Consider the following 23,702-nt stretch of genomic DNA (forward strand, 5'->3'; position numbering starts at 1 on the left):
AAGCCCCTGCCACCCGGCCTTGCCTTTTGCTTTCCCCAGCCCGGATCCATTCCAGGGGTCTATCCCGAGGATCTATCCTTCCTGTTACTTGGTACAAAGGAGGCATTCAGACCATGTAATGATAGAATAATGTGTCACTCTGTCCACCAGCCAGTGCAGGAACCAGGCAGTTCAGGACAAGCCTTTTTCTCATGAATATATATAAATGAGGTTCCAGAAGCATCTAATTAGCTCCTTGAGTCTGGGGGCTATTTCCAGTCAATTTCCTAGGCTGGGTATGTAGCTTAGTGGCAAAGCGCTTGCCTACCATGTGCAAGGGCCTGGGTTCCATCCCAGGCACCGCGAACATAAATAAATGAAGTCTACCTCCGACCCTTTGGTCATGGATAAGACCACAGAGTCACATGGGCGTGGTGTGGGGTGTGTGTGGAGGAGGTCATCACAATCCCAGCACTGATTCTAGTGCAGCCAACTGGCTCTGTCTCCAACGTGATCACATTTAGCTTCATCAGCCTCTTCTATTCTTTGCTGCACTTTGAAGAAGCCAAACCCACGGGCTCCTCAGGCCATGGATAGAGGAGGACACTTGTCTAATCACAGAGCAGAAGATGCTGCAGGAAGGAACCACATGGCCCAGTGCCCCTCTGGAGAGCTGATCTCTTCCCACAGATGAAGTTGAGCCCTTCTGGCCAGGGCTTGGGGGTGGGGTGGGGGGAGGTTAGGGGCAGGGGCAGGGCCCTGCTTTTCCATCCTGTGTGGCTTTGCTTCTCTCACCTTGTCATAGAATGTGAAGATGGCATTGAACTCCTCTGAGGTCAGCTTCATGCCCTGTAAGGACCAAGGTATTAAAGACAGCAGCGGAAGCCCTGGAGGGTGTGAACACGAGCATGCGCGTGAGGCGTGAGGTGTGAGGTGTGTGTTGGATCGGGGCAAAGGAGGGTAGAAGGCCCCGGAGCTCAGAGAGATGAGGGGCAGGGAGGAAAGGAAGAAAGGCAAAGTGGCTCTTTTACCTGAAATTTAAGCAGAAAGTTTTCCTGGACAGGCAAGAGTCTGCAAGGAAAATATCAGAGCAGAGATTAGGAGATGAAACGCAGGGAAGGACCATGCAGACAGGGGCAGCAGTGGAAATGCTGTCTGAGCACTTTGTAATTAGGAGTTGATGAAAAAATTGAAGAGGGAGAGGGACAAGGTGAGTTTTGGCTTTGTCTTGGGCTTCTTGATACCTGGACCTGCCACTCTTTCCACCCCGCCATCTTGGCAATGGGAATGGAAGACAGGAAGTCTTGCTCAAGGTGACACAGTGGTGAGGGCAGGCACTTACCGGGACATCTCCGAGAGGCCCAGTTTGCCATCCCCATTCAAGTCAAACATCCGTAGCTGTTGGGGACAGAAAGATGGGCTGGCGTTATTTGCTTTGACCTTCTCTCACATGGGGCCTTGACCTGCCACCTCTTTCCACTGAAGAGGGGGAGGATGGCAGAGTGTGCTCATGCCTCCTCTCAGGTCACCTGGAGGCTAGGGACCAACATGGTCTCAACCAGTGACTGGAAAGGACAGCAGGGGGCCTTGGTTCCCGCTCTTCTCTCCCCTTCTCAGGGAGAGGGGTGGTGGAGGGATACCGGCCAGCACCAAAGGCCCAACCTCTCCAGGTTGATCCTCTCCTGGGCCTCAGGGCTTGCCAGGGAAACAGATTGCCCCCACCCCGACCCCTCCGGCTCACACTGGCCCAGAAGTCAGCTGAGTGGGGATCTTGAAGGATGTGTGGGGCATGAACTCACATCCCTATTGACAGCTGCCGCTGTGAGTTGCTTCACCCAGGCCGGAAGAACCAGCAAACAAAAGACCCTGCCCACCAGGACTCCAGTGGCCTGGACCCCTGGGAGGGGGCACACTTCCGTTCACTCACTATGGTTTGGGTGTATTCCTGGAGCTTGGGTTCATCATACGGCCGGTTGGCCTTCTTCAGCAGGTCCGACAGGAATCCCTGGAACACAAAAGGCCTCTTCAGAGCTTGACCCTGTTCTAGTCCCTCGTTCATTTACTTATGTGCTCATTCAGACAGTTGACATTGTTCTTTGAGGTCTACCAGTTGTGTAGCTTATGTCCCTCGTAATTTCTTGATCTTTAACACTTGTGCAGTGAACTTAAAGACCTGAGGTAGCTTCTGGCTGCAACCTGTTCCCATGCAATAGGTGGTAGAGACTGGCTCTGTCACACAGGGCTCACCAGTGCCCCAAGATCAGTGGTGGCCCAGAGGAATTTAGGGATGGATGTACAAGCCAGAAGACCAATCTTTCTGGAATTGCCTCCAGGATGCCTGTCCTGGGCACCTGGGTGTAGAGGAGCATGGGATGGTTGAACTCTGGGGCCCTACAGCTCCATGGTACTGATTTTACAGGGCTTCTCTGAACAAGTCCAACCATCCAGTGCCAAGCTCAAGTACTCCTAAGCAGGCCATGAATCCATGCTCCTGGTCCAACGTCCCCGCCCTTCCCAGGTTCCTTAAACCCATGGCCACTCCAGCCTCTGGCTCATTCTCCACATTCTCCTTACCTTCCCCAAGGCTCATCCTACCTTGAGCTCATTGGCTTCGATGTAGCCACTTCTGTCGGTGTCGTACTTCCGCCAGGCCTGCAAGGGGAATGGCAGCCTGTTCATAAGGAGGTATCAAACCTACATGCCTCCTTCCATTTCTCCTTAATGGACCAGGCAGGATCTTATTGAAGGAGTAGAATGGGGACATAGGGATGGTCTAGCCCAGTTACAAAGGAGGAAACGAGGGGAGGTGTCTGAGTCAAGGTCACACAGAGAAGGAGAAAACTGCTTGAACAAGGTCACCCTACTCTAACTCGATGCAGGACCGGGTCCTTTTTTGGATCAACTTGTAACTGGTGTTGATGTTTTCTAAGGTGTTAAACCAAGTGGCTTCTACCAGGTCTAGAATGGGGATCTAGTGGATCTTATTTTTGTTCTGGGCACGTGGGTATCTTTTTTCTGCTCTGAAAGCTTCCCATACCAGGTGGGGGCTGGGGGAAGAGCCCCCTGATTAGAAAAGGAACGGGCTTAGGTTACTCTTCACTGTGCCCCCTCCTCCATCCCACACGGCAGCCATATCTGATGGTGAAGCAGAATTCATAATCAGTTTCTTTTCTTTTTTGATTAAAAACATCCTTTTAAAATAGGAAACCCCCTGTCAATCCATATGGTACAGGGAGGTTGACCCCATGTCCACAAGTGGGCATGTGACAAATGCCTGCCCAGTCAGATGCCTGCCTGGATGGATCCCATCCCACCCTGATTGTGGGTTCTGAGCTGAGTCTCAGTTTGGTGTAGTCTTCAGAGAGGAAGCAGTGACGTGGGTTTGACTGCCTCTCTGTTCTGTCCACCGGAGCAGGAACAGACATTACGCAGGAGACACAAACACAGTAGCCATGGTCTTAAGATATTCACAAATTCTTTCCCTCCCTTCCAAAGGTAGAACCTGGTTCTCCTTCCTCGGCCGTAGACTGGATTGAGTGACTCACCTCTCATGAATAGAATATGGCAGATAAGAGAGTGTGTGACTTCTGGGACTAGGTCATAAAAGGTAGGTATGACGGCTTCCTTCTCTCACTCTCTTGGGTCACTTGCTCTGGAGGAAGCCAGCGGCAGTGTCATGAGGCTATTCAGCACTATAGAAAGGCCCAAGTAGTAAGTAACCAAGCCTTCCTGCCAACGGTCCTGCGAGGGAGCCGCTGTGGAGATGTCGTATTTCCTAATCCCAGTCAAGTCTTCAGGGGACCTCAGCACGGCTGACATCCTGACCAGCAGTTTGTGAGAGAATCTGGGCCAGAGCCACCCAGCTAAGTTGTCCCTAAATTTCCCAACATAGAAACTGTGAGATAATAAATGCTTATTTAAGGGTGCTTTGGGGGATCATTTGTTATGCAGCAATAGCTGACTAACACAATATCCTAGGAAAGTCTGGTCCCATATGCACATGCACTGAGACCCCAGCCTTTTACCGAAGTCCTCTGGTGGAGAAGAGTGAATGTCTTGAGGTGGAGGTTCAGGGCAGAAGGTGCTACCCATGTCTGGCCAAGAGGCCCAGAGAGCTCTGTTCCCCTAAATCTTGGGATTATTTTGGTGTCTTGGATTTCTTATTTCTTAGATTCTCTCTCAAGTTTTGTTCTCTTGACATTTCTTCTCTCTATCCCCTCTTGGCTCCAAAGTGCACACCTGGACACTGGCTAGATTTGGTTTTCTGACAGCCATCAAGCACCAATCCTGTTTCCTGAATTTTATCTCTGGCTTCCCCGACTTCTCCACACACCCTCCCTGTATTGACAGGAGTGTTAGAGTTTATGGATAATTTAAAGTCTTCCTTTTACATCACACAAGACGGTGTGATTTTCATGGTGCATCAGCGCCAGGGCTCAGGAAATTTGGTCCCAGTTTTTCAAAGCTAGGAGACAGGAGCAAATTCCAGCAAAAGAGTCGATGTGCTGTAGACAACTTTGGTAGATGGTACTTGATTAGGCAAATGTTTTTTTCTCTGAAGAAAAAAATACCTCGGGTTCCACCAAAACATGCCTTCCTGTGCCCAGAAAACCCACCCTCGGAAAGGCACTAAGAGATGTGTGCAGGCTTCCAAGTATGACTTCACCAACCACCTGCAGGTATTTAGAGCGTTAGAATTTAGCTCCTTAGTGAAGTCTTGACTGAGAAATGAAGCAGACAAACTCCAAGATACTGAAAAGGCAGGTGACCTGCGGGGACCCCAATCCTCCAGAGAACAGAGCATCCCCAGACTGCTTTTCTGACTGATCCTGTCAGCTGGCTGTGGGCTCTCACTCTTGACTTCTCTTCCCTGCCAGCGCCTGGTGCCCATCCATCAGGGTGTCCTTATTCTCTTCTCATTCAAGGAAAAGAGTTCAAGAGACCCGGGCTTTGTGAAATCTCAAAGAAGTCCTGAGGTGTCCCTAAAATTAGAAGTCAAAATGTGGTGCTGAGCAGCGGGTCAGGAGCCGAGAGCACAAGGCTTTTGGGGCTCTGCAAGGACCATTTCCTATTTCTGGCTGATAAAAACAGAAAGAACGGATACCCCAGAAGGGATTGGTACTGCAGGAAGGTGGGGTCCCAGGAGGTGTGGCGGTGGAGGGTGCTTGTTCTACAGTTATGCTGGGGCTTAGAAGAATAAAAGTGTGTAAGAATATGGAATCATGCCAACCACGCAGAGATAAAAATGTTAATAATTTTGAGGAGGTGGGGGAGAGAGGCTTTTTGTGCCTCTAAAAGCATCTCTGCTTCCTGAAAGCTAACCTCATCCCTATCCGGACCAGAGATGAAGGAGAGGCCAATTTTTATCCACTTCTGTCCAGGGAAAGGAGGGGTCAGACACAGTAGTCCCTTCTCTGTGGACAGAAAAATGGACACTCATAAAAACAGGATCCCCCCCATTAGAAGAATAAGCTGTACTTATCTCCCCCAAAGTTAAAAGAACAACCAAGACAGAATCCAGAATGTCAATTACCAGCTTATGGGATCTTTCCATCTCAGAAAAACTGGAGAGAATCCTTTAAAGCACCATAAAATTAAATCCATATCTGATGCTTAGGCAAACTGCTCTTAAAAATGACTCTTCCGCCTTGAGAATTGGTTCTTTCTCACCGACTTTGTATCCTTACGGGGACGTCGCTGCTGTATGGGTTTCTGGGCTGGCTCTGCTGTTGTTCTCAGCAGTAAATCAGGGGGAAGGGATTCCTCGTGACTGGGAATGGATTTTACCTAGTGAATGGCAACTCTGAGTCTCGCTGAAGATGGTCGTTAAGTATCAGAACACACAGTTTCCATTGTGGGAACAGGTTGGATTTCACTCTGAGAGACATACGTTATGAATGGCTTGGGTGCGAAGTCCCAGAAAAATGGTAAAAAATAATTGGTAATTGGCTGGATATCAGGATTAGTAATTTGGATTGAACCATCCAGAACTTCCAGTTTTTACATGTCAAAGAGCAGTTCAATATCAGCAGTTTTATGTGGTTCCATCTATCCTTGAATGTTATTCAAAAGACATTTGAGATTTGTGTGCAATTCTTATTGCAAAGGGGCAATGCTCATTTTTAAGGGGGATGCTGGAGCCCAGACCACAGTCAAAGATCAAATCCAGAAGGCACTGGAATCTGGCGTTCTCACTGGGGGTTTCCAGCTTTAGACTGGCACATAAGTCTATCCTTCCCAAACCTTGGAACTCTGACTTCCACTCTGACTAACAGGAAGGGTAGTGGTGGTAGGATGAGCTGGAGCCCGGCTGAATGAAACAAGAGTCTTCACTGCAGTCTGATGTCATTTGCAAATGCCACCGTACATCCCCAAAGGGGAGATGCAGGTACATGGCATGCCCCAGTTGTCTTTGACCCAAACTTTTCATCTTGATCCCCACACTTTAGCAGGCACACACCACCTGGGGATCTTGTTCAAAGGTCGGCTCTGATTCAGCTGCGCAGGGAGTCTGCCTTTGTGACCAGCACCCAGGTGGTACTAATGCTGCCCGGCCAGGCCATGGGCCACACCCTGAGGGGCAGAGTTCTAAGGGGTTTAGCAACTACCAGGGACCCTTCGTGGGCATGAATGTGGGCCTGGCTTTGAACACAGGAGGAAGGCTGGTTCCAATACCCGGAGAGAAAGTCTCACCTCCATAAACTCAGCGCTGGAGCCCACGTGCTGTCTGAAGCACAGGAGGAAATTCTCTTCGGTTGGCAGGATCTGCGCCAGCTGGAGACACACAGAGCGACACCAACATTAAGGGGGGACCTCAGGAGGGAAGCAGAGTTTCCATAGGAAGGATGGAAGGGGCCAGCGGAGGGGCAGTGTGGAGGCCACATTTCTACTGGCTGCCCTTCAGAGGGGAAGAAGATTATTCTGAGAAGAGCTTCTGGGTTACTGCAATCCTTAAGATAGGAACAACGGGACAGACAGACAGACAGTGACACTCCTTTAACATGCAAGCACCCAGAGCCGGGCAGTTTGGTGGTTGCCTGGGGTGAGATGGCCTGCTTCAGGTAGGAGGAACATCTGTGGGTGACAGGATGACTGCATCTTGATCCACTGCGATGGTGATCTCATGGTCTAAAATCTAAACTCAAGAATTTTGACACTCTAAATGGATGCAGTTTATTGTATGTAAAATAATACCTCAACAATTTGATTCTCAAAAATCATAAATACGTTCATGCAGTAAACACTGCCAGCTGCCCACCAACTGGCCTTCCCGCCCCCCCTGCTCCCAGCCTCCTCTGGACACTAGCAAATCATCTAAGTCAGATAAATGTGATAATTCCACTCCCTCTGCCTGTGATTGGCTTACGGATAGGCCTGTGACCCAGTTCTGGCCAATAAAATGTGAGAGGAGGACTGCTGAGGGGACTGGGAAAGGTTTCTTTGCACCCACGAGGGGCCCTTTCTGCTGGACGTGGTGGGATCTGGGTGTGGTACCTGGATCTGCTGCAGCCATCTTGCTGCCAGTTGAGGAGGAAGGTGTTTTGGAGGCAGACAACTGCAGGGAAGCAGAGCTGCAGCCCTGGCCTCCGTTTCAGAGCACCAACCCTGCCCATGACCTTTGTCGTTAGGAGCTTTTCTTGGTTGCTTTTCGGCTGTGGTAGAGTTGGAGAGTTTTGGACAAAGGCTGCACGGACCATAAACCCTAAAGCATTTACAATCATTTGTATTTTTTACAAAGTCTGCTGATCCCGGTTTAAGCCCTTGTGACTGAGGATTTTCTGACTGCAGCACAGACGTCCACAGCAGCTGTTCTGGTGCCCCTCCTGGTGCGTCAGGAAAGGGCAGCGAGGGGGCTAAGTGGGCAGGTGGTGTCTGCCAGAGCCCAGCCTCAGCCTACCTCATGCTCCTCTCTAGGCTGCAGCACCATCCCTCGGCAGCCCTGAAATTGGCTAGCTCACTGCTCCTAGCTGCCCCCTGCATGAGAGCAGCCCTCAGACATACCAGAGCTGCCCACCCAGGGAGGTTCCTGGGCTCCCCATTCCCCACAAAGGGGCAGCTTGCTTCCAAGGACTGACCAACATGGTGGCCTCCAGGTGGGACCAACTCTGTGGCACAATCCACACCCTAGAGCTCCCCATGAGGTAGCAAGGTTGGCTCTGGCAGGCACCACTTGCCCACTTAGCCGCCTCTCTGTCCTTTCCTGACACCCTTTCTTCCCTTCTCTTAAAAGAGTTCTTCTGCAAAGAATCACATCCACTTGAACTGGTGTCCCAGACTTGGCTTCTAGGACACCGGGCTCTAGAGCAGCACCTGAAACAATTTACCTGGGGGGAGCTGTGCCCTCATTCACATACCATCATCTGACCCAGCCTTGACCATGAACGGCACACTGATCACTGAGTATGTGACAGACATGTTTGTATATAAGCAGATGTATGTATATGAATGTATGCATGGGTGAATGAACACATGTAAGTATACAAACTATGCATAGTATATAAATTATGCTTATATGTGTAATTTATATATGTGTGAATTATGTATCTATATAAATCTTTCACAGTTGTGCCTTTGGATGCCTTGAGGTGGGTGGGGCATGAGCTCTCCTGTCCACCTGTCTTCCTCTCCCGACTCTCTTTAGTTGTGCTTGTCCTAATTTGTGCATTGACCCTGAGGGCCCAGGTCCCATCACACGTGGGCTGGGCCTGGAGAATGGGTAGAGTCTCCTCTTTCCCTGGGTGGAAAATGTGTAAAGGGCGTCAGCTCCGGTTTGTCTGAGGGCTGCTCTCCTGCAGGGGGCAGCTACCCTTGTTGTCTTTGGTCAGCCCCAAGCGCTGAGGGTGGATATCCTTAGGGCCTCATTGGTGGATATTGTTCTTCCCTCATTTGGGTGCCCGGCAGGAGGCATGTGACCAGGAGAGGCACAGGGGTCAGACAGCCCTTCCACACAGTCCTTCGCTGGGACCTTGCACTCACCTCTGCCATCTCGATTTTCCCATCCGAGTTCTTGTCATATTTCTGCATAAACTCCTTCATCTTCTCCCCAAAGTTGTCACTCTTTGACATCTGTGGAAAGAGCAAGGGCTGATTTTGCCGCCACCTCACATGGGAGCTGCGAATCTCAGTGCAGCAGTGTCGGGAGTCATCCTGGGTCCTGACGGGCACAGAGCTGGTACAGCCAGCGCTCTGAGGGATCTGGGCCGTGACCTTTTCCTTGTCACGATCCCTCCCAATCAAGTCGTTTCTTATTCAAGTCTCAGTCTCATAATTTTCAAAGTGGGACAACACATGCTCTGTACCAGGTTATTCAATGTGCCTCGCTGCTTTCAAAATGGATTCAACCACAACTCCATCAGAAGGGTTTAGACGTTTTCCATTAGTCAGATGGGAGAACTGAGGCCCCAACATTTTCTTTCCCTGCATTTTTATTGGCGCATCATAGTTGTGCATGATGGTGGGATTTGTTGTTTGCACATGAACAAGATAGAACACTTATCACTAGCCAATATCACTCCCCAGCACTTCCCTCTCCCTTCCCTCCTCTCAACCTCTGGTCCCTTTCCCTATATTCTGCTGATCTCCCTTTGATTTTCATGAGATGCCCCCTAAACCTTTCTTTTCCTTTTTCCTCTCCAGCTTCTGCATATGAGAGAAAACATATGATACGACTCTTGACCTTCTGAGTTTGGCTTTTTTTCCTTACCATAATGGTCTTAGGTTCCATCCATTTCCTGCAAATTACATAATTTCATTTTTGTTTATGACTGAATAAAACTTCATTGTGTGTGTGTGTGTGTGTGTGTGTGTGTGTGTGTGTGTGTGAGTGTGTGTGACATTTTCTTCATCTACTCATCCATTGATGGACACAGAGGCTGGTTCCAGATTTGACTATTGTGAATTGTGCTGCTATAAATAAAGGTATGCACTTATCACTGTAGTAAGATGACTTGAGTTTTTAAGGATAAATACCAAGGAGTGCTACGGCTGGGTCATATGGTGGTTCCATGCCTAGCCTTTTGAGGAACCTCCGTGCTGATTTCCATAGTGGTTGTACCAATTTATAATCTCACCAACAGGTGTAAAAGTGTTCCTTTTCCTCTACATCTTCTCCAGCATTTATTATCACTTGTATTCTCGATGGTTTGCCATTATGACTAGTATGACATGAAATCCAAGCGTACTTTTGATTTGCATTTCCCTAATTGCTAATGTTGTTGAACATATTTTCATATATTTTTGGAGGCTCCAACATTTTACCGAGACAGGTTGTAATAGAACCTAAGTTAATCCAGTGCCCCACCACCAAATATTTCATTGTTCATTTCTCTCTTTGAAGACTAACTAGCAATTCCACAATATTTCTTACTCTGGTTTTATGCTAGGAGGAATATGAGATGTCATTACATGGTGAGGGACAATTTAAATAGTGCACTCAATTATTCTGACTGAAGAAAAACAACTTAAGTTCCTTTAGTCCATTACTTTCTGTCTTTAATGTAAGGCTATCCTGGGCTGGGTTTGTGGCTCAGTGGTAGAGTGCTCACCTAGCATGTGTGAGGCACTGGGTTCGATTCTCAGCACTGCATATAAATAAATAAAATAAAGATCCATCAACAGCTAAAGAAAAATATTTTTAAAAAATGTAAGACTGTCCTGAAGCTTTTATATCTTCCCCTAGTTTGGGATGCTGTGGATTATTTGCACCAAAGAGATCTTCCTCATCCCTATCAGTAATGAATCCACAGTGGGCACCTGATGCCTTTGCTTCACTTATCTGTTGATTTCCTGGGTTTTCACGATTCCTAGTGAAATTCTACCCATCCCAAGGACCTTTTCTAAATCCCTTCTACCACCTTTACCTTTGGAACTAGTCTCAATTTGCCAATCTTTATGTGTTGGCCAATATTTATTTATTTATTTATATTTATACCTGTGCGTGGTGTGATGTCATGTATTTATCACAAATGTGGTCAAACCTTTTGAGTTTTACCATGGCCCCTTTGAGGTTAGTGGACTCTCCCTCTTAGACTCTAAGAAATGACTTCTCTCAAGGTCAACCAGTTGAGGATAGCCAGAATTTGAACTCATGACTCCTGCTTCCAGGACTGATCGTCTTCCTACCATTTAACAAATTGTTCTGAGACTCAGTCATGGGTGACAGCAATCGGGATTATTGTTGGCAGACTTGAAAATCACCCTGATGCCATCTGAGGAAGGGAATGACTAAGAGAAGAATTTCAGATTTGAAACGTTCCATTAAAACACATTCCTCTGCCTAGTCCATGATCCTGGTGTCAGTTTTGAAGCCCTGAGTTCTGTAATCCAAGCTTCATTATTGTAGTAAGGAGGGTCGATGAGACAACTATTGATAAACCAGCCCATGAGTCATCTCCCACCCTGTAAGCCCAGGCTTGCTCTTCTCACTGGGGTGCTCTGCTCAGCTTTGAACCAGGAGCTCCTGGGTGATTGTGACTCATCTGTGAACTGCTTCCCGAAGAGTCGTGAACAAGCAGTGGGTAGGGCAGCAGAGAGAGGAGGGAGACCCTCAAAAGACCTGAAGGAGCTGGTGGGAGGGAGTGGGCTCCATCTTTCCAGAACCAGTCATGGGAGTCACAAGAGCCTGATTCCAATCACCTCAACCTTCACACAGACATGACCTTCCTTTGACTAAAGGGGCCTGGCTGTGAGCTGGAGTCTCTGAGTTCAGGCTCAGAAGTTCAAGACACCTCCATGCACAAGGCTGGCCAGAACTGCTTCAGAACAATCCTCCATTTCCTCCAGCTCCATGCTGAGGATCCCAGCCTCTGTTGGTCTGCAAGGGTGGTTCTCTACTGAGAACCTTTCTGTCCCCACCTAGGGGAATTCGAAGGAGGGTGCCACTGGCATCCCCTGGGTAGAACTAGGCATACTGCTGGACATCCCACAACACATAGGACAGCCCTGCAACAAAACTAGCCTCAAATATCAATAGTGCTGAGACTAGAAACTGATCTAGAATGCAGACACTGAAGACCCTTGAGCATCCAGTCTCAAGACCTTACCCCTCTGAAGCATCTTAGGGAGGCTGTGGACTCTGACCCTAGGAAAAAATACTTTATGCATACACAGAAATACAGCTATGTAGTTTTGGGGGGAATATTGACCCGGGGTTAATTATGTCACCTCTCAATCCCAGACATCCAAGATATGAAGATAAGGTGCTCTTAGGGAGTGTTCTAATAATTTTTCTTTTTATCCTTACGGATAAAAGAAAAACTGGAAGCGTCAAGGCCAGATGCCCCAGGAGCAGACCATGCTCAAGGCCACATGGGTCAGGGCATAGACAACCTGAAATGATGGGAAAGGGGCTGGGCTTACCATGCCAGAGCCTTTTCTGGCCTTCTCCAACTCTTGGAAAAAGTTTTCTAGCTCTTTACCTTCAATATATCCATTTCCTGTAAAGACAGAAAAAAGAAAAAAATAATAAGTGCCTTCAGCTAAATAGTAAGACTAAAGGGGGGGGGTGTTGGTATAGCAGGAGTGCGGCAGGAAAGCGGGGGGATTCCTGTAGAACTTCTCCCCACCAATCCCCCAACAGGGGTCTTAGCCAGCAGTGTGAGGGATATGGGTTCTGCCCTCAGGGCATTTCCATGCAGAGATTGACAGGGGTCCTTGGGATATTCAGCCAGAGAACACTAGGGAAACTAGCATCTGACCCAAGCTGGCAGAAGTGGATGGAAGCTGGGAGCTGCCACCTCAGTCCATGACCTTCAGGGAAAGCACCAGGGGGCTCAGTGGGAGTCAGTCATCTGCATCAGGGTTTGTTAGCAGGTGGAGGGCTCTGGTGGGAGGCAGAAGTCAGGTCCCAGGGATTGGAAACGTATACAGAGTTGAAGGGTGTTCTCCCAGAATCCACCTTTACCTGGAATCTCAGAATGTGATTTTATTGGAAAGTAGGCTCTTTGCAGATGTCATTAGTTATCATGAGACCAAGCTGGGCTAGGGTGGGCTCTAAGGCCAGCAACTGGCATCCTTATAAGAAGGCCAAGTGAAGACACACAGACACAGGGAAGAGGGTCATGTGACAATGGAGGCAGAGATTGAAATTCTGCATCTACAAGTCAAGAAAAGCAGCAGATCACCAACAAATCAGAGGCTGGGAGAGAGACTTGCAACGGCCCTCCCTCAGGGTGTCTAGCAGGAACTAGCCCTGCGGACACACACATCAGTTTCAGACCTCCAGCCTCCAGAACTGTGAGAGGACACATTTCCGTGGTGTAGGTCATCTAGTTTGTGGTCCTTTTTATGACAGTCCTCAGAAACGGATACAGAAGGACACGGTGAAAGGAAATTATTGAACCCATCTCATCTGCAGGATGGATTATTATCACGAAACGGGATTTCATATGTAAATCACACAGTCCATTATGAGTGTGCAAAAATGTTAGTATTGCTTGAATTCAATTACCAGAACCCGTGTGCAAGATGGGAATGAACCTGAGGAAGAAGCAAACTGATCAGAACCAGGCAGCAAGGTCAAAGCCTGACTTGCCAGAAGATCACAAGTGGTGAGAGGTCCTGTCGGGTCTTACACCTTGAGCCCAGATGGCCCCGGCACCAGGGGCCATGGCCATGGTTAGTGTGCTATGTTGGAGTGGACGCATTTGTGGGAGGGAAATCAGGGCTAAAACAAGCCTTCCCAGGCACTACTACTGCAGATTGGAATCTCCTGGGGATCTTTAAAAAACATGGTGTCTGACTCTCACCTCCAGACATTCTGATGTAATTGGCTTGGGATGTGAACTAAGCATTATGATTTTTTTTTTAACTCCTAGATGATTTTCATGGGCAGCAAAGTTAGGAAACCACTGGATTAAGTCAAGTTCCAAATCTGATTGAAAGCCAGTGAGCAAGGTTCCCACAGACGAGTTTCAACCTGAACAGAAAAGGGGTGGTCTACTTCTTCAAGAGAGATTGGAATTGTAGACATAACAAAAAAATAACCTAACTGAGGGCATTCATCATGCCCTCTGGATGGGGTGGGAGGTTAGGTCCACCCTCTCCTCCTAGTGCCACCTAAGAACTTAAATTCCAAATAAATAACAGAGGCACCCTCTAGTGAAAATGCTACAGTAAACACTGTATGACATGTTACATGAGATAAATTATGCATTTTTGTTTGATTACAATGTATGGAGGGAAAGACTTGAGTCCCCTCCCAGGACTGGGTGGTCATCTTTCTTCCTCTGCAGAAATTTTTGGGGAAGTTGGAATTTCACAAAAGGGTAATAGCTTAATGGCCTATGAGGCCTGCCAGAGTTGGGGAGGGAGAAAGGAAGGGGAGGGAAAGGGGCTTTCTGAGCAAAGGGGCAGCCATCCAGTTGATGGTGTGCTGCTGCTGGGCTGGAGGAAGAAGTCACTTGGCTCCTTGGTCACTCCCTGCAGTGACCAGGCCTTTCTCCCATAGCTTTGGTGCAGCTTCCTCCGGACTGAGAGGGCCAAGTCGTGTCCTTGTTCTCCAAGGCTTTGCAGAGTCAGACAGGGAGGTAGAAAGCTGAGCTGGGCTCTGGGTCCATCTGCAGCTTCCAGAAGCCTGAGGCTGTGATGGGAGGTGCAGGGGGCTTGGAGCTGGCACCAAAAATGTGTATCCTGGTTCAATGAAGCAGAGGCTACAGGACCTGGACCCTGAGCCACGTGGGTGAGGGTGTGTCAGTTCGGGGAGTGTATCTGGAGGTGCTCTTCAGAGCCGACAAAATGGGTCATGCTTCTGGGCACGGTGGCACACGCCTGTAATCTCAGGGGCTCGTGAGGCTGAGACAGGAGGATCACAAGTTCAAAGCCAGCCTCAGCAACAGCAAGGCGCTGAACAAGTCAGTGAGACCCTGTCTCTAAATAAAATACAAATTTTGGGCTGGGGATGTGGCTCAGTTTTCAAGTGCCACTGAGTTCAATCCCTGGTACTGCCCCCTGCAATGTGTCATGCTGCTCTGTGGGGCTGCCCCTCCTTCTAGCTACCTCCTAACACTCGACGCTCTGCTGTTTCTCCTCCAGGCCCTTCACCTATTATGTCAGGAGTTGGCAAAGTTCCTGGGCCTTCCTGTCAAGGTTCCTTGTTCTTCTCCTACCTCTATCATACCTCAGTTTCTTTAATTATAAAATATGGCTCATATGGCTGCTGTGAAGATTCAGTGGGACCGTAATAAACAATAGCCTAAATTGCTGGCCCAAAGTGAGCCTCAAGAACGCCTGCAGCCATCGCCATGGCGGCTGGAGTCTCAGCCAGCCACTGGCTCAGGGAAGGCTTGGCCCTGGGCCGCTTGCTTCAGGCTGGGAAGATTGGCAGGGGCCGAAGGAGGCAGAGCGGGCTCCTCTGACCAATTCCAACCCCAAAGAGAAAAGTAGAAAGGCACAGACCAAGAGAAGTCACCTTCTCCTCAGGGGTTTTCTGGACCTTGTTACAACTTACAATAAGCATTTATTTTTACTCCATCTCCTTTGAAGGCTGGGAGCAGGTTTAATGACCTCAAGGAACTCCGGCAGCCAGTGCGGCAAAGTACCGCAGGACACTTCTGAATGCCCACAACCCCGGTACGGAAACAAAGTCTTTCATTTTTCAGAGCACTTTTGACTTCCTTCTTTGCTTCAAGCAGACAATGTGAGGCCTGACTATGTGTATGGCCTGTGTGGGTTGCCATGGGGACCATGGGGATGTACAGAGGTGTCCCTGCCTTCACACCACAGCATCTTCCTGGCGACAGAAGAAACCGAGGCACAGAGGAGGTACGTAACTTGCTCAGGATCACACAGTGAGGCAGGACCAGAACTGGAGTGTCCTAATTCCTGCTTGGGGCTTCCTCCCTTCCTTCCTTCAATCCTTACTCAGCATCTATGGAGCATGCGTTTGTGCAGGCCGTATGCGAGGTGCTGGAAGGGCAAAGGCAAGCCAGAGTGGTCCTGCCATCCTGAAGCTTATTTCTGACCGGATGGGGTGGCAGAAAGGCCGACCCTCGGCAAGGAAAGGATTTTACACCTGGCACTTGAGAGCGTGTGGAGTGCAGTGAAGGCTGGTGATGTCCCAGAGGTGACTCCCAGGCCTGCTGGGGCAGATGGGGCCAGTGCAGTCCTCTCTGAGCAGCCCCAGGCCCTGGGAAGAGGGAAGGAAAGGTGAGGAGCGAACTTAGAGGCAGGGTGAGGGGATGGGGAGTTGGGCTGGTGGCATGGCAGAAAGAAGCCCCTGTAGCAGAAGGTTCCAGATGAGCCCCTCGCTCCAAGCTGGGACTAGGCGCCTGCAGTCCCTGGTTTCCGTGTGCCCCAGCCAAGGGATGGAAATGCGGTTTGGCACAACCTTTTCTGGGACCTCTTATTGGGGGGTTGGGGTGACTGGCCACCAAGCAAATCTCACAAGGATGAGCATTGATAAAGATGTGGTTACCATAGTAACCAGCACTCCTAACCTCCTTATCAAACCGCATCAAGTGAACACGAGGGAGAGGGGGCAGGGTGGGAGCCTGGGACCCTGCGTCCTTTCTGAACCTACCTCTTGCTTCCATTCTTCACCATCACGTGCCTCAGTTTCTCCCCATCTAGAGGGGGACAACACTTCTTTACTTTGGAAAGCCTTGACTTTCCAAAGGAGGCTCCACCCTATAAGGGTTTGCTTGTTTCTCCCAGAAGTTCTTATATGCGGATTTTCTAAGAGTTGAACAGGTAAGAGGTTCCTGAGTCTAATTCTGCCACCAGCTCTGTGCCTGTCCATGTTCAGCAAGTTAATACCCCTTGTTTTCTTTATCGCTACAGTGGACATAACTGCTCCTGTCCTCTCTATAGAGTAATCATAAGAGCCACACAACAGGATGTTGTGAAAGCATTTTAGAAATTGTAAAACCTTCCTTGAACCAAAGGTGTGTGTTTATGCTGTCTCCTCTAATCGTCTTCTGAAAACCCTTCAGCCCAGAAGGTTCCAGCAGAACTGCTTTCATCAGAGTACCGGTTCTCAGCCCAGGCTGGTTCCCGGAATCACCTGGGAAGGGTTTACACCATTGCCTGCCCCTCCCCAGACCTTCTGACTTAATTGGTGGTGTGGGGTGATTCTAATGTGCAGTGAAGGTTAAGAACTTCTGTGCAGCAGCAGGCCTCACCTGTAAGGTGCTGAAAAATTATCTGGGGATCTTATTAAAATGAAGATTCTAATTTGATAATTTTAGAGTAATGCCTAAGGGCTCGCTGTTCAAGTGTGGTCTGTGGACCAGTAACATCAGATTTACTCGAGAGCCAGTTAGAGATGCAGAGCCCAAGGCCCCTCCCTATACCTTCTGAATCAGACTCCTCTTCCCCAGAGCAGTGATGTTCAGCAATCTGTTTTATTACCTGGCTCAGGTGATTCTTTAACATGCTAACATCTGAGATGTTTGCAGTTCTCAAATTGTGGTCTAGACAGGCAGCATAGGGGTCACTTGAGAATTTGTGAGAAATGGAACATCATTAGGCCCCACCCATGACCTATTGAATCTCTCTGGGGGCCATGGAGGCTCTGAGACCTGTATTTTAGGGAGCCCTACTGCATGTTGTTTGCGAATGCATGGCCTGGATGTTGTGACCAGCCTCTTCTAGCTCTCCAATCTGCTAAGTGCCCCAGAATGTGTAGGGCAGGGAGGTGGGGGGAGGGAAGTTACACGGCTTTGCCCTTCCTAGTGACACGGCATCGAAGCATCCTTGAGGTCAGGTCATTTGCTGGCTGCACAGACAGCCAAGTTCAAATTCATTGAAAAGCTAATATCCCCATAACTTCCAGCCTGAGTGTTCTTTTTTTTTTAAGTATATATTTTTAGCTGTAGTTAGACACAATATCTTTATTTATTTATTTATTTATTTTTATGTGGTGCTGAGGAATGAACCCAGCACTTCGCACGTGTTAGGCAAGTGCTGAGCCACAGCCCCAGCCTCCACCTGAACATTCTTTGGAAGAGTCAAATCCCACCTTTTGAGTCAAGAAATCGACTCCCAGTATTATAATTACTTTCCCTAAGGCACACCAAACAAAGCTTTCCGCTTCCCACCTCACCTGGTCTTCTTGACAACCCTGCCAGGTAAACAGATGGGCATCCACAATCCCACCTTATAAAGGGAACTTGGAGGGGGAAGGAGTTTGGTCACAGGGCTAACTGAGAGCCCAGACCAGCCTCTTTGCCTTCTGTTCAGCCTGGCCATAAGCTCTCTCCATGTCTGTATTTGTCTGGGTTTTTCTCTCTGTTAATTACACATATGTGCACGTGTGTGTGCACGTGTGCGCACACCCCTATCTCCCAGTATCTTCTGGAAGAACAAGTCCCAGGGCAACCGCTACTGGATGAATGTTTGGACACTTGGATTTCAGTCTGTTCCTGGGCTCTGCTGCTTCTGGAGTGTGACTCTGGAGCTGGGCTGTGTCCCCTGAACCTGTGGACAGCAGGCTGCTGAATGCTGGGCTGAGCCCCAGACATGGAGGAAACCAGAGGATGGGGCAGATTGGGTGAGGGAGGAGGCAGCAGAAAGCCAAAGTGGAGGGGGAGAAGGCCGGAGCTGGAGGCCCCAGATGGGGCTGGCTCGGTGAAGGAGGGCATCTGATGCAATCTGCCAGGAGCCATGCCAGCCGGGCTGCCCGGAGAGGCTCTGTTCCTTGAAGAGCCTTGTGCCTGCTCTATTAATTCGGGCTCCCTAGGTATTGGAGAAGATTTCCCCGAGGGGTCTCCTGAGCCCTGGAAACCTCCCGGAGGGCTCAGCTAGCAAAAGCCTCAAAGATGGAAGGGGAATAAACAAGAAGAGCTGGGCAGGGACGTGAGCCGGCGGGTGGCTGCCCAGCCAAGGCAGGCTGAAATGTCTTGTTTGTGAAAACCTGTCCCCTGGGCCACCTCCTTGGGGACATACCCAGCACCTCTCCCTGGCTGGTGCAGTCACAGTCTGAGAGGCAGGACCACGGTCATTCAGAGGGCAGAGCTGGCACATCATGGATACTCCACACCAAAGGGCACAGCTAGTGAAAGGATTGGAAACTTGGGGGAGAAAGCAAAGAGGGGTGGGGACGTGGATCCAGGGCTATCCCAGGGGTCGGGGCAGGAGGTTCTTCTAAAGAGCCTCAGAGCCTCCCATCATGCTGGGCCGAGATGTCTAGAGACCCCAGAGATTCCCAACAGCATAAGAAGAAAGCCTCTGCCAGATGATTTTAGTCTTGGTTCCCAGCCCCCAGCCCACTGACTTTAATGGCATAGCTGTTTTTATAAATCCCGTGACTCTCTTATGAATTATAGTTAACTTACCTTGTGAATATTGTATTTGCGTAAATACTTAATATCTGCTCTGTGTCTCGCCATCCTTTGTGGCGAGCCTTCCCTGGTTGTATGTCAGGAGTCCCACTTGTCTTACCCCAAACCAGTTGTCCAGACCTCACCCCCCCACCTCGGAGAGGTGCTGCTGTTCCGGTTTCCCTTCCCTTTTCCCCTACGGGAACAAAAAGGAGCAGTGACCAGCACCCTGGGTGGGCTGATCTGGATACTGGGTTCTGGCTGGTGGTCCTTGGAGGTGTGTGGTTTGTAGGGCACTTCTGTTAGGACCTCTGGGCTTGGAGGAAGAGGAGAAGAGACAGGGCAGCACCCCTCAGCTCTGCATGGTCCTTCCTAATTTCCAAAGTCCTGCAGTGCAACGGGGCTCAGAGGACCTTTGAATAAAGAGCCAGGCTAAGTCCCCGTGAGAGGCTGTGAGAGAACCCCTGCTTCACAGGGGCCGCTTGGCGGTGGAAAAAGCCCATAAGAGTCTGGAAGGCGTGTGTATATGTTCTTTTAGGGAAGTGTCCAGAAAATTATCTTCTTTTAACCTCTTGATTGTTTTCCTGTCTGTGTAAGAAAACACGCCCTCGTGAAATTTTCAAAGGTTACAGAAATTAACTTAGAAAGTTATTTATTTTAATTTGATCTCATCTCTTCAGAGAGAACCACTATTGTTTGGTATTTCTCCCCCTCCCCAAATATTCTCCAATGTACTTATGTCATTAACAATAAAAATGGCCTCATGGGGCTGGGGATAGAGCTCAGTTGGTAGAGTGCCTGCCTCACATGCACAAGGCCCTGGGTTCAATCCCCAGCACCACCAAAAAAAAAAAAAAAAAAAAAAAATGCCCTCATGAAAGTATTTTTCTATAGGTTTTTTTTTTTTTTTTTTGTACCAGATATTGCTTAACCACTGTGCCATATCCTCAGTTCATTTTTTTTTGTTTTTAAATTTTAGGGTCTCAGAGTTTCTCAGGGCTCATAAGTTGCTGAGGCTGGCTTTGAACTTATGATCCTCCTGCTATAGTTAAACAAACAAACATCTTGGGCATCCCTTTCCATGGCAGCACAAAAGCTCCACATTAGTATTTTTGGTTGCATAAGAGTCCACCGTAGAGATGGTCATCATTTACTTTTCTGATTCTCCTCCCCCCAAACCTTCAGTATTTCGAAGAACTTGTGAATGGGTTCCCTCATTCACATACTATTTTGCATGCGTAGGCTAGCTATTTTAACCATGTAGGGTAGATTCTTGGAGGGAGTGGGGTTCTGTACTTGGTCCTGTGGATGTCCACTTGCCTCTAGGAAAAGGACTCATCTTCTCCCCACACTTCTATTGCTTCTAGAGGGATAGCAAGGATTACGGCATTTCTTTTTGGAGTCACAACTTGACCAGCCTGGAATGGTGGCCTCAGTCAGAACCTCAAAGAGAGGGCATGTCAATTCTAACCTGTGTATCTCTCAGCCGCCTGGGTCTTGTAGCAAAGAATGACCAGGAAACAACAGAACAATGGCTTCAGACATGTGGGGGGTCCCCCACCATGAAGGTGACATATAGAAGAGCCCTAGACCCCACCTGGGTCATAGGGTGGTTGGTTGTACCTTCCTGACCCCTGATGTTGACTTCAAGTGATAACATCTGAACCCTCCCAGTGCCTAGCTTTGGTAACCACTGAGGAGGAGTCACGGGTGGTACATGAGACTAGGCAACCAGGTCCCCAGCCCCTTCCTGCTTTGCTGTGTGATCTTGTGAGGAAGTTTTGCTTCTCTGAGTCCCGACTCTCCACTCTCCAAATACCTGCTCTTTTTTTTTTTCTCCACCACAAGGCTAATGGTAATTTTGAAAACAATCTCTCTGGGCAAGGACACTAGGATGAGTTTCTTCCTCTGTTTTAGAACAGGCTGAATAAGGGTCAGTGCCTCCTACCCCCCAAACCCACTCTCCCTGGGATCCAGCTATTTCTTAAGGTCTCCTTGTCTTTGTTTAGCAGAGCGTCCAGAAGGTGTGGGGAGGTGGCTCACTCCCTGGTGGCTGTGATTAACTGGGCTCCAGTGAGCTCACTCCAGGGACCTGGTGAGCTGCAAAGGAGGGTCCTAACAGAGGTCTTTAAGGCAGTGAGCACTAAAACTCTTTGAGTTGGGAACAAAGCCGATGTTGCAAACAGAAGCCAGAGTCGGCCAGAGAGGGCCCAGGCACCCCACCTGGTGAGCTGTTGGACTCACCTGTAGCCTGGAGGTATTTAGGAGGGGAGGGATGGGCACAGAGAAGGTCAGAAGTGAAGGTACAGAACAAGGTGGCCCCAAAGCTACCTCTGGAGACTTCAGTGGAATCCCAGTTTGGCTGTATGTGCATTTCCATACCATCACGATTCCACCTCTGCCACCTTAACCCTCTTTGTTTTCCTCCTCCATTGATCCAGGGTGCTCCAGTCAAGCCAAGGATCCCTTTCTGGGATAAAAGGAAGTGCCCATTGCCTCCAAGGCTAAGTTGGGGGCTCTTCTGTGGGCAAATGGGAGGGAGATTTGCATCTGTCATCATAGAAAAATCCCCTCTTCCAACTCCAGCAGGTGTCCAGACCCCCACCTGGGTGGGGAAACAAGACTGGCCAGGCACCAGCACCACTAACTTGCTACCCAACCTGGCCCAGGTCAGGCCTCCTTTCTCTCTCTCATCTGCAGGAGGGGAATCTGCCCAACAGCTTCACAGCGGGACTCAAATAGGGTGCAACGGTTTTGAAAAGTACAATATTTCAGATTGTTCATCAGCTCAAGGCTTTGCATGATTACTGAGAGGGCCATTGGTTTCCCCATGCAGAATGGGGAAAGTAGAATTGTGGAGTCCTCTGTTTATAGCTGACTCATCTAGGAGGCCAGTGGTATAACCTTGGCTGTTTGGTAACTTTCCTTGAATCATGCAAGTCTTTGGTGCAGATACACTGGCAGGAGCAACCTTAGGGGACATACATGCCATGTGGAATACTGAGGCTGTAATCTTATTACAGTTCTTTTCACCAAGTTTTATGGAAATACAACCTCTCCTTAGCCCCATTTTTCAGATTGAACAATGTACCTTCTCCTGCAGAAATTCACAGATAGTTCACCGTCCTACCCAGGTAGCCAGATGCCCATTTCTCTACTTCCACTTTTTTATTGCCTCCAAGGAAACAAAACTTTACCCATTAAGTCCCTAGACATTAACCCTTGCCTCCCCATAGCACTCTGAGCAGAGGATCTCTGTTTAGCTACCTCCACACTCTGCTGAGGTGAAGCAGGGAGGAAGGAAGAACTGAGTGAGCCACCACCTGGTAGTGCCTCCCATCCCCCTCGCTCTCAATCCCAGGAAAACACCCTGAGCCACCACCCTGCCAACGGGTCTGAGATGCCAGCACATGCTGGATGCCAGGACCTTGGAAAGGAAATCAGATGGCTTATTTATTTTGAAGTGATGGAGAAAAAGTCTCCAGCGACATCAGAAGCCTCTATGGTGGGGCTTCCCTGTATGCCTGAATCAAACCACCATAGATGCTTGGAGTCCCAAGTGCTAGGAATGATCTCCAAAGGCCATTTGGTCTGGACCGCACTTTTTGGGTTGGTCAACATCAAGACTACACAGTTTAAGATTATAAGTCTGCCCACATCCAGAGATAGAGTCAACAAAAGCCCAGAATTATCATCATGAGAGAATAGGGAGGCTGGCACCCTAATCCTGTTCCAACACACCCACTGCTGCTCTGATTGGGAAATCCAGCCATGGGGCTGGAAAATAGACAAAAGAAGCCCAGGTGGGTGCTAAGAGGCCCAGGTGCCGTTCTCCACTGCTGGTCCTGGCCAACGAGGCTGAGGGAGCCGAGGCTTTCCCTTCAGGATGCCCCGATGGCCCCAGCTTCCAGAATGGTGATGGGGTTAGCAGCACTCAGACAGGGGAACAGAGGGAAGAAATGAGTGGGCTTCTGAGACCTGTGGCCACAGCAGTTGGAAGCAAGAAGTTATCTTTAAGGGAAAGGTGGGGAAGATGGCAGGGGGAATCATGGGGTACCTTTTCCTGCCCAGGCCGCCTCTCTGGGAAAGCTCCAAGTTGCCCGGAATGAGAATGCAAAAGCGGTGGGCTCTGTGTCCACCTTGGTCAGGGAGGAAAAGTTACTGACAGCTGTCTCCAAAGCATCTGAATGTCTCCCAGACTCGAAACCCGGATCCCAGCAGCCCTAGGGGGAAACGCACACTGCCCGCACTGACCCATGCCCCCTGCCCTTCCACCGCAGGTCCCCGGGGGACTAAGAGGCATCCGAAGTTGGGAGCTCTTACTGACCGTCTGCGTCAAAGTGCTTCCAGATTTCCAGGAACTGGGACGCTGTCAGCTCCGCCAGGTGCAGGTAAGGGGGCTGCTGCTGCGGGCTAGCCATGGCGAGCCGCTCGCGGAGACCTCAGGCAGCACAGCGCTGTGGCTCT

The 23,702-nt window shown here is 49.4% G+C and overlaps 1 protein-coding gene across 1 annotated transcript in view; it reads right to left on the reverse strand.

Moving 5' to 3' along the window:
* Nucleotides 1–23,702, reverse strand: part of Calb2 (calbindin 2) — a 27,522-nt gene extending 3,820 nt beyond the window's left edge. Inside the window, exons 1-9 of the mRNA XM_005318401.4 lie at nt 23,563–23,702; nt 12,337–12,413; nt 8,956–9,045; nt 6,673–6,753; nt 2,575–2,631; nt 1,907–1,984; nt 1,322–1,377; nt 1,011–1,050; nt 775–828 (exon numbers count right to left, since the gene is read on the reverse strand). Of these exons, the coding sequence (XP_005318458.1) occupies nt 775–828; nt 1,011–1,050; nt 1,322–1,377; nt 1,907–1,984; nt 2,575–2,631; nt 6,673–6,753; nt 8,956–9,045; nt 12,337–12,413; nt 23,563–23,656 (627 nt within the window). The 5' untranslated portion in view covers nt 23,657–23,702. The remainder of the gene's footprint in view (nt 1–774; nt 829–1,010; nt 1,051–1,321; nt 1,378–1,906; nt 1,985–2,574; nt 2,632–6,672; nt 6,754–8,955; nt 9,046–12,336; nt 12,414–23,562) is intronic.

Source organism: Ictidomys tridecemlineatus, chromosome 15 (assembly GCF_052094955.1).
Source record: "Ictidomys tridecemlineatus isolate mIctTri1 chromosome 15, mIctTri1.hap1, whole genome shotgun sequence".
Classification (NCBI taxonomy): Eukaryota; Metazoa; Chordata; class Mammalia; order Rodentia; family Sciuridae; genus Ictidomys; species Ictidomys tridecemlineatus.